Below are 11,214 nucleotides of genomic sequence, written 5' to 3'. Positions count from 1 at the left end.
TTCTCCATTTGTCATGAGCTTACTAGCTCAACTCTCCACCTGCCTCCCCCACCTGTCACCTTCACCTCGGACAGCCCCAGGGAGCATGGGAAACCACTGTCCAGGCCAGGGAACTTGCCCCTCCCCTAACCTCTGGCCTACCAGAGCCAGAAGGCACACCGCCCCAAAAAGACAGCTGCAGGAAAGAGGCCTGTCCAGTGTGTCCTCAGTGCTGGGAACTGGCTATGTCTTAGCCAGGGCGAATGAGCTGCAAAGGACCTACATGCTGCCATTTGCCTGGATGGCAGTGCCACCTGCTGGATGCCAAGAAATGCTGTCTAGCTTGTGCCAGTCAGGGGAGCCTGAAAAACCAAATATGAGCCCCAGCAGACCTATGGGCATTTGAGACCTTCTCCAAGCAAGAACTGGAGCAGCTGCTGCCCTCTGGTGGCAGTTATGGGTCCCACAGCACTCCCTAGGGAAACATGGCTACACTGCATGGCATGCCCATTAGCCATGAACAGACCCTGTCCATCTGTTTGTTTCATCTTCCTAGGTCCTCACCAGGACTTAAGTGTTGTTTTAAGAGCCTCGGAAAGTCAGTGTTCAGAGCTAAGGCCATCTCATGAGTACTAGGCAAAGTCAGAGTGCCTTGGGTGGAGCTGGCCACATTCCCTGAGAACAGAGAATATACAGAGGAACGGCTCCACACTTGGGACTCCCAGACTGGAGCCCTGGGTCATTATGACCTAGGTTTAACCTGCCAGTAGACTACACATGTTCCGAACTTCTACAACTGCAAGTGACACCCTGAGATTCCCCTCTGGTGATGTGCACAGTTCCCAGAAGAAACAGGAGGAATCAGCCCTCGCTGCCTCTGGCTCACAAATTTCTGGAAGCTTGTCATCCCACACTCTGACACAGCATGGGCACTGCATCTTCACCATCCCACGTGGCCTGTGGGGTGGCTGCCGACAGCTCCTGCTGCCTCCTGTGGGTGCCCCTTCACTCTTTCATATCTGAACCACATACACACACACACATACACACACACACCCCTGTCCCACCAACTGCTGCAGGAGGCACAATCTCTACTTTAAAGAAAAGCAAAGTGCGTTGAGAGGTGAAGTGGCTTTTTTCAGGACCCACAGGAGCATAGTGAGGTTGGAGGAGATCAGGGCCCACAGGAGCAGCATCAGGTTGGATGCTCAGCTGTGCCCATCTACAGCCAAACCAGCAGCAGCTCTGGGCACACGCGCATGCTGTGAAATGCGAAGTCATGTGCTAGACAAGAGAGGAGCAAAGGCTTTATTGATAAACTGCAGATGTCTGTACACAGGACCCTGCTGGGCCATGACCAGGCTTTGGACCCCACCCTGCCTCGGTTACAGTTGGAGATAGCCCTGTGCAAACCCCTGCCATGAAGCCTGGCCACCTGCCTCATCTCTGCAGATTGTGCTGGGTGCAGGGAGAGGCAGAGAGGCCCTCCTCAAGCTCCTCAGACCCTGGGGCCCACTGGGCTCCCTCCCCATCCAGGGGACTGGCACTGTGCCCTGGGCAGAGTCATGGAGAGGGATAAAGGGGGAGACAGCAATTGCTTCCAACCCTGAGCAGAAAACTGGAGTGAGCACAGTGTGGCAGCAGACAACAGATCCGGGTTCCAGGTCTGCAGGACGGCCCCATGGCTCCAACCTGTGGGGAGAGTGCCCCGTGCCCTTTCTCCAAGGCTGTCAAGGCCTGTGTGTGGCAGGCAGCACTGCTCCCTGGGTGCTGAGCACTGGTGGATCCAGTGCCCTGGAAGGCAGGTCCCTTCACAGCTCACTAAGAGCCATACAGCAGGGGGGCGGGAGGCACCCCTGAAGAAGACAGCAGCACTGGAAGGTGGCCACAGGCCTGGGTCCCACAGCCTGCAGGGGACCTCTATGGCCTCTTTTCCCAGGAGTCAGGTGCCTTCAGTCCTGGGGTGGTGGGGGCTGGTTGATGATGACCTGGATGACAAAGTCTTTTTGAATCTTGGTTTCCTGGAGCCTTGTGCGGTCTGTAAGCAGCTTCCCAGAGAAGAACCACCTCTGCCAGGATGGCTCAATGCCCTCCTGGCTGTGCAGCTGCCTCTTGAGTTGCCCCACTGTGTCAGGCAGGCTGGCATTGAGCCTTACGTCCTTGCCTGTGGAGAGGCGCACTTTCAGTGGGAATTCACGGCGCACACTAGGGGTGGGCTCAGGAGGCTCCAGGCTTTCCTCCTCTGTGTGCTCCAGCAGCAGGTTCACAGGCGGTGACAGGCAATAGATGGGCAGTTGATAGCGATTACCCAGCTCATCATAGCATTCACAAAGAGTTCCTGTGGGAAAGGCAGGATGGTCAGTGTAGTCTGGGGGGCCTGATGTCACACACAAAGTGCTGCGTCCCCCAAATTCCCATGTTAAGGCAAATTTGGAAGGAATAAGATTACATGAGTAAATGACAAGGGCCCAATCTGACAGGACCAGCTTCCTTTCAAGGAAAAGCCCCAGAGCACCCGCTCAGACCTCTCTTCCTTCATGCTACCATGTAAACCAGCAAAAGCATAAGACGCATCACCAGAACTAAAGAGCTGGCCTCTGACCTTGGACTTTCCAGTCTCTTGAATTGTGAGAAACAAACGTCTACTGTTTAAGGAGCCTGCCTGTGGACCTTTGCGACAGCAGTGTAAGTAGGTTAACTCACCCACCACAGCTACCTCACAGTCCCCCAGTCCTTCCCCACAGTCAGGAGTCTGGGCTAAGTTCCTGGTCATCAGGTTCAGCCATGGCATGTGACCTTTCATGTGTTTATTCAACACTCTGGCTGAGCACACATGCTAGGTGCCGGGCTGGGCCCCAGTCTCCTTACTGGTATAATATAATGCAGGTAGTAATACATTTACTTAGTCTTCAGCGTCCTTGTAAGTGCTGGTACTGGACTAGGTGATATTATGCACATCATGATCAATCCTTTGTGACTTCGAGGGGCTCCGGCTCTAACCTGAGACTTGCCCTGCTCCAGGACATATGGCTAGGAAAAGTCACAAGCTGAGAAGGGAACACAGTCGAGACCCAGGTGTGTGAATGAAGGTCTACTGTTCCTTTCCCTTTATAGCTAATGAGGGTGCTAGGAACAGAACTGAGGCCATGCAGCAGAAGGTTCCAGATCAGTGCCTCAAATGCTCTAGGCCCTGAGTCCCCTCAGGAAGCCTTTAGCTTGTAGGTTTTAGTGGTGTCTGTCTTCTCATGAGGCAAAGGGGGATCCTGTCCATCCATCCCTCCTACTGCCCCTCCCCTTCCTTTCCTCCTCCTGACAGTCTCATGTAACCTAGGTTAGTCAAGTTCAACCTAACTTGAACTTCAGATCCCCGTGTCTGCCTCTCATGATCACAGGCATGTGCCACCATGCTTGGTTTTGTAGCTTGTGTTTCTTTGTTCATGCCATAGAGAGTTGTTTAAATGAAGACGGCAGCCACACATACCTGCATACTCCTTCATGTCCACCAGCTTAAATAGAAACTTCTCACATGTGACTGGCTTTCCACCTCTGTGCTAATGAAACCTCCAGCCCCAGCCCGGGGAATAGAGCTCAGGCCCTGCCAGCTTACCATGAGGCAGGGTGATGCTGGCTCCATCCAGGATGGCCTGAGCCAGCTCATGGTCGTTAGCTTCCGCAGCATAGGCGGCAGCCTTGAGGGCATCCCAGATCTCCTTTCGGCCCTCAAAGGCAGGTGCTGTGTCCCAGAACTCATCTCGTTTGCTCCGCAGCTGCCCATCAGTCATGGGATAGTCACTCTTCCACTTGAGCCGCTCCTTCTTCAAGGGCTCATTGCGACCTGGGTAAGACAGATGCAGAGGCTCGGCATCTCTGAAGCCACTTAAGCTGTAATTGACCCTCTCTCTGGCCCCAGCCTATCAGGGACTCCACTGTACCAGTCCCTATGTATTTAGGGCACTGGGACACTTTCTAGATAGCAGGGGAAACCCAAGATAGGGATATGAAGTAAAAATTTCAGGCAAGTATGTTCTTGTCCCTTGTATTTATTTATTTTTGTTTTATATGTGTGTACCATGAGTATGGCTGGTGTCTAAGGAAACCAGTAGAGGAGGGTGTTAAATCTCTTGGAATGGGAGTTATACATGGCTATGAGCTGCCACGTGAGAGCTGAAACTAAGCCTGGGTCCTCTGTAAGAGGAGCAGGTGCTCTTAACCACCTAGCCATCATCTCTCCAGCCTGAGCCAAGTATGTTCTGTAGAGATGAACCTCAACTTACAATGTACTACTAAATCCATCATAAACTGAAAATATTCTGAGACAAAATGCACAGTGTCTATAAGCTACAGACCACTGCGGCTTAGCAACTCAGTCCAAGCTGAGTGTCAGCTGTCCATGAGTGGGTGAGACAGCTGCTACCTAGCACGGGAGGGTGTCACACTGTACATTGCTAGCAGAGAAAAAGATCAAAACTAAAAGCTGAGGTGTTGTTTCCACTGATTGTCTATCACTTCTGCACCTTCTAAAGTCAAAAGATCTTGGGCGGATGAGCTGCCTCAGTGAGCAAAGGCACTTGCTGCCAAGCCTACGACCTAAGTTTGTTCCCTAGACCCTACATGGTGGAGGGAGAGAACCAACTCCTACAAACTGTCCTCTGCTTTCCATGTGGGGATGGGGGTGTGTGTGCACGAGCACACCACACACACACATAATTTTCTAAATTTTTTGTTATGTGTATGGGTGTTTTAGCTGCATGTGTGCACCATGTGTGTGCCTGGTGCCCTCAGAGGTCAGAGGAAGTATTTGAGCCTCTGGGACTGGACTTACAAAGAGTTGTAAGCCATCACAAGATTGCTAGGAACTGAACCAGGGTCCTCTGTTAGAACAGCAAGCACTAACCACTGAGCCATGTCTCTAGCCTTGACAATGCAATTTTTATTTATTTTGTTATTTTATTTTATTTTATTTTATTTTTGATTTTTCGAGACAGGGTTTCTCTGTATAGTCCTGGCTGTCCTGGAACTCACTCTGTAGACCAGGCTGACCTCAGAAATCCGCCTGCCTTTGCCTCCCAGGTGCTAGGATTAAAGGCGTGCGCCACCACTGCCCGGCAGGACAATATAATTTTTAAAGACAAAAAAATTAAGAAAGAAAGCGAGAGAAAGGAACTGAAAGAAAAGAGGAAAAAGAAAGAAAGACAATAAAAAAGATCCTAAGTCGGGGACTGTTTGCACAACCTTTGTTGTTGTTAAAGGTTTACTGTTTTGTTTTATAGAATATCTCAGGGCTGACCTGGAATTTACGACTTTCCTGCCTCAGCTTTCTAGGGTTTGAGTTTATAAACATGCCCCACTGCCTCCAGCTTGTTATTGGACATTTTTATCTTGCTCTTAGATTATAAAGTACATGTTTAGCATAAAAGAAATCTGGAGCCGGGCAGTGGTGGTGCACGCCTTTAGCCCCAGCACACTTGGGAGACAGAGGCAGGATTTCTGAATTTGAGGCCAGCCTGGTCTACAGATTGAGTTCCAGGACCTTGAAAAACCGAGGAGGGGGGGAGGAAGGAGGGAGGAAGGGAGGTGGGTACAATATTCTCCTGTACTCTGCACTCTGGTCATGATATTAAATTCATTTCCTTACAATCCTTTTCCCAGAAAACAGTTAAGATATTTTCATGCCAATATACAATTTCAATTTTCATTTTACTTCATATTTATATTAATGTCAACTTTCCACATGACTAAAAAATTTTGAGGCTGGAGAGCTGACTCAGCAGTTAAGAAACACTGGCTGTCTTACTAGAGGACTCTTGTTTGCGTCCCAGCTCCCACATACTGGAACACAGCTGTCTGTAACTCCAGATCCAGGGCACCTGAAGTCCTACTCTAGCCTCCACATACTGGAACACAGCTGTCTGTAACTCCAGATCCAGGGCACCTGAAGTCCTACTCTAGCTTCCACATACTGGAACACAGCTGTCTGTAACTCCAGATCCAGGGCACCTGAAGTCCTACTCTGGCCTCCACAGGTACCAGGCATGCATGTGGTACACATGCAGGCAAAATACTCATACACATAAAATTACTAACATCTTATTACTCTCCCACGTAGATATGATCAACTTTTTCTTTTCTTTTTGTTTTCAGTGTCTGTACATATAAATAATTGTTATAGTTCTGAGGTGTATTCATGATCTAATAATTTTTAAAAGTCATAAAAAACCAATTTCTTCAGCATCCGAATAAAATTATTTCTGCTAAGTGTCATTTCTTCTTGGTACCCAGGTCCAAATGATCTACAAGACAATTCCAGCCTATGGTCAAGACTGGGGCAGAGGCTTTCTGTCAGGCATCTGGAGGCTCAGCCATCTCAACGTTGAGGGCTGGGAACTCACAGGAGCTAGGTGAAGCATTAAAGTTCACCCTGACCACAGAGCAAGTCCAAGGTTGTACTCTGCGACAGGTCATGCTAGAAGCTGAGGCGCAGGCTGCCCTGCTCTGCTGCCAGTGGGGCCAGGAGTGCAGCTGCGCAGTGCAAGAGCATGCTGCTCACTGAGCACTGATGCCTTTTCATTTGCGTCCACTATCCCATCCCAGCCTTGCAGCCTGAGGCTGTAGGTACCAGGATGAAATTTCACAGAAGACAGGGCAGGTGTAGGGAGATTAAAAGGCCTCTTGGGGGCAGAATGAGGGGTTTTACTAAATCCTGTGGCTTGTACTCTAAAACACACAGTTCCATGTGTGTGAGTGGAAAGCTGTGGCCAACATTCAATGGAAAGTATTCCTGGGAGACACAGATCATCTTTGGAAGAAAACAACTTCAAACCAGTTCTTGAAAATACCCAACAGAGGCCGGGTGTACTGGTACACACCTTTAATCCCAGCACTTGGGAGGCAAAGGCAGGCAGATCTCTGTGAGTTAGGAGGCCAGCCTGATCTACGTAGTGAGTTCCAGGACAGCCAGGGTTATAAGACAAGACCCTATCGTGCCTGCAACTCCAGTACTAAAAAGATGGAGGTAGGAGGCTCACAAGTTTGAGGCTGTCATGGTTACACAGTAGGTTTTATGTCAATCTAGGTTACCCAGAGAAACTCTATCTCAAAAACCAAAAGAAACAAAAACCCAACAATGAAGGTCATAAGATGCAATAAATACAGTAGTATGAGTCATAGCCAGGGAGCAGCAGAGGAGCCAGGCTTACCGGTACTTTCAGACTGGGAACTATAACAAGTTATCAGTTAGCAAAGTTAAGAAATAAGAGTCTTTAAAACAGGAGCCTGGGACTGGAAAAGGGAGGGGAGCTGCAATAGAAACTGATTGGGATATAAAATGAATGAACAAATGAATGAATGGGGGCGGGGATATGAGCCAAGGATACAGTGGGATAGCCTGTACCACCACTATGGAGACCCAGTGCCATGGTCATCACAAATGGACAAAGAGATCAAAAGAATAGGAGAACCCAGAAATGAGCCCAGGTGCACATACCACCTCTCTTCCAGCAAGAGAGAACACTGTGGGTAGGGGCGGGGTAGAAGGTGGGCTATCTGGTGATCATGGTGGGGTTACAGGTTTTCCATATAGAATAACCCCTACACTTCCTACAAACCACAAAAATCAAAGCAAGATCAACAGAAAGAAGCACTGGGAAATAGCAACACATTTTGGAAACACACTTTTGGGGTGGACTTTGGTTCGAAGATGTTTTTGCCTTGAACAAGGACCCATCTCTCCTTCTGATGTCTACACTCTTTGCTTCTGACTCTTTGGGTCTCTGGGGGTGACTACTCCTTAAGCGGAGCTGTGATCCTGCAGGAGCCACGGCTAGTAGTGGGCATGCCCCTGGGACCCTGACGAGGAGCTTCTGGCCCCTGCTCAGTGTTCACTGGCTTCTTGAACCTTTCTGTAGTTTTCCTGCCTCCTCCCTGCTAGATGTATTTCTCTCTGGTCTTTCTGGCTGTCTGCTGCTCTTAGCTTGGGCAGAGGTAGGGTTTGGTGCATGGCAACTCCTAACCTGCTGAGGGCTGAACAAAAGGACACCATTGAGTGTCAGCACTGCCTTTTTTCCTTCTCTGCTAGTCTAGGATGGCCCTAACTCCTAGCCTTCCTGCCCTGACCTCACCATGCTGGCATTACAGGAATATGCCCTCATTCTCTGCTAATCACGGGCTTCCTACAGAAGCCACGGGGAAGCTTTGGGATGTTTCAAGTCTTACCTCAGCTGTGCCTGACAACTGAGGTTACTGCGTTGTGACCCTAAGGACATCTGAACCATAACTATGTACACATTCTTCTCCCATGGGCTCTGTGTAAAGGACTGATCTTCGCAATAACATCCCTGTGATGGTTGCTGTGCAACTGTGAGGACCTGAGTTCAAATCTCTAGAACCCAGACAAAAGCAGTGTGGCAGTATGGTGTCTGTCATCTGATGCTTCTACATCACCTTGGAAGCCCACACTTGTACCTGGGATGCTGTCTTCGCTCACAACTTCCTTGAGAATACTGCTTTGTTCATAAATCTCTTAAAGCAACCTCTGGGGTTCTCTCTCTCTACCCACACAGTAGCTAACTTTCTAAAGTTCATTTATAATTTTCTCACTCATGAGTTGACACTGTGAATGAGCCTCTCCAGATATCAACTGCACCACAGTGACCCGGAATATGAGGCTTTACAAGCTTCCCTCAACCACCAAGGGGGTGGTGAGGCAGGAGCAGAAGGGAGTTAACATCAGGCAAACAGGAACCCAGCCAGTTAGCTTTCAGTGTTGTTCTCCTGTGGGGCAGCAGAGGGCAGTGGCAGCATCTCTAGGCCAGCCTGGCTCCTCATCAGTGGGTCAAACATAGCATAAAAATATCAGCTCTCCAGGCACAAACATGAGCATGCACAGGACACATGCCTGGATGTCTGGACCCTATGTACTGGTGTGTACAATCAGACAAAATCCAGACCAACCAGAAAAGGAAGCTTTTCATTTAAGCACAAGTCAGTGATGGGGGCTTTTTAATTTTACTTTCAAGATATTTTGTAGGTAGTTGAATTGAACAACAAAGCAAAAAAAAAAAAAATAGGGTTGGGGTAATGACTTAGTGAGTAAAACGTTTGCTACATAATAACTTTGAGGACCTCAGCCAGGTGGTGGCACACACCTTTAATCCCAGCACACGTGGGAGGCAGAGGCAGTTGGATCCCTGAGTTCAAGGCCAGCCTGGTCTACAGAGCGAGTTCCAGGACAGCCAGGGCTACAAAGAAAACCCCAGTCTCAAAAAACCAAAAACCAAAACAAACAAAAACGGTGAGAACCTCAGTTCAAATCCCCCCAACCCTGTGTAAGAGCTGCGAAAGGTAGTGCTTGTTTGTGATGCCTGTGTTTCTACAGTGAGATGAAGAACCCCCCACTCCCTGGTTAAAAAGCTGTGGGCCAGCTAGTTTAGTGTACCCAGCAGAGACTGGTTCAAACAAGGTGGAAGATGAAGGGGGAACTTGATATTACTTCTACTAGAGTACTCTGGCATATGTACATGCATGTGCAACACACACACACACACACACACACACACACACACACACGTTAAAATCAAATTGGAAAGTTATCTGTAGTCAGAAGACTGAGGCAGAAGGATTGCCAAGAATTTGAGGCCAACGTGTACTACAGCAAATGCAAGGCTAGGGCTCCACTATGAGATGTTGTACTAATTAACTAACTAAATATATGAATAATAAATGAAATAATGATTTAAGGAAAAGAATGGAGCTGACTGCTGATGGTTGGTAGAGTGTTTGTCCAGCATGCACAAAGCCCTGGTTTGATCCTCAGTATCACATTAATTCTGTAGCCCAAGATTCATGAGGTAGAGGCAGGAAGATCAGAAGGTGAAGGTCATTCTTGGCTACAGAGTGAGTTTGAGGGCAGCCTGGGCTACATGAGACTTTGTCTCAAAAGGATATGAACACTTGTACACAATACATTGTTAAAAATCTTATTAAGCTAATTTATTTGATATGATGTCAAAACTACAGAGTTTGGCTCAACTTCTTGGCTTTCTAGGGATTTATTCTAAGAAAATAACCCTAAGACAAACAGTTTAACTCAGTAGTTTCTAGCAGGGACAGCTGGACAGCTGAAGTATGCAGAAAAAGAAGTAAAATTTACCTCTGTGCCACCCATCTGTGGCGGCCACTTGGTAACAACGAGGAAAGGCTCTAGACCAGCAAGTGTCTGTGCCCCAGCTTTTGCTTCCAAAAGAGTATGAATAATTATGTAAATATTAAAAAGACTGCAAGAATTTACACTGAAATGTGAACAGTGGCTATAGATGAATGGCAGCAGTTACCAGTGATTTTTTTTTTTTTAAATTCTCAAAGTTTTCTGGGGGCTGGAGAGATGGCTCAGCAGTTAAGAGCACTGACTGCTCTTCCAGAGGTCCTGAGTTCAATTCCCAGCAACCACATGGTGGCTCACACCATCTGCAGTGGGATTGGACGCCCTCCTCTGGTGTGGCTAAAGACAGCTACAGTGTACTCATATAAAATAAACAAATAGCCGGGGCGGTGGTGGTGTATGCCTTTAATCCCAGCACTTGGGAGGCAGAGGCAGGCAGATTTCTGAGTTCGAGGCCAGCCTGGTCTACAGAGTGAGTTCCAGGACAGCCAGGGCTATACAGAGAAACTCTGTCTTGAAAAAACAAAAACCAAAACCAAAAAAAAAAAAAAAACCCAAAACAATTCTTTTAAAAAAGTTTTCTAAATGAGAATTAATTGTGTTTGTAATCAGACTACCATGGAAGTTGTTAATAAGCTCAGGGGACACATGGTGTTTGGGGGTTAGCCAGAGAGAAGCTGAAGAGCTCTGAAAGCCAGCTGAGGATAGCAGGGAGGAGCAGGGAAAGCGAGAGAGATCAGCAGCTAGCATTTCAGCACTGGCAGCACCATGGGTTTTGTCAGCACCGAGGCCAGGCTGGGCTCTGTGGGGTTCAACAGCAGCACAGCCAGGGGTGATTACTTAGGATTCCACTTGTCCGGCGCAGGAGTCAAAGCCGGAGCAGAGGAAACACCCTGCTTTGGATGCAGCCCACGAAAGACTGTAAACACAATAATTATGGTCAAGGCACATCCCCATGGGAGGAGGTAGAGGAGACATCTACAAGGTCCTGGGCTCCTGTGACTGGAGTGAGCAGGTAACAGCAAAGCTCCTTGTGTACTTGTGACTGGGCAGGTGTGTGTGTGACTGGAGGGGCAGGA

The 11,214-nt window shown here is 48.4% G+C and overlaps 1 protein-coding gene across 1 annotated transcript in view; it reads right to left on the bottom strand.

Annotated features, from left to right (window-relative positions):
• Positions 1–1,263: 1,263 nt before the first annotated feature.
• The window catches only part of Ubtd1 (ubiquitin domain containing 1), a 54,602-nt gene continuing 44,651 nt past the window's right edge, over positions 1,264–11,214 (bottom strand). The window contains exons 2-3 of the mRNA XM_031390340.1: positions 3,587–3,814; positions 1,264–2,317 (exon numbers count right to left, since the gene is read on the bottom strand). Coding sequence (XP_031246200.1) covers positions 1,932–2,317; positions 3,587–3,814 — 614 coding nt within the window. The 3' untranslated portion in view covers positions 1,264–1,931. The remainder of the gene's footprint in view (positions 2,318–3,586; positions 3,815–11,214) is intronic.

The sequence above is a fragment of the Mastomys coucha genome, unplaced genomic scaffold, assembly GCF_008632895.1.
Source record: "Mastomys coucha isolate ucsf_1 unplaced genomic scaffold, UCSF_Mcou_1 pScaffold21, whole genome shotgun sequence".
Taxonomy (NCBI): domain Eukaryota; kingdom Metazoa; phylum Chordata; class Mammalia; order Rodentia; family Muridae; genus Mastomys; species Mastomys coucha.
This window is presented reverse-complemented; position numbering and strand designations above follow the sequence as displayed.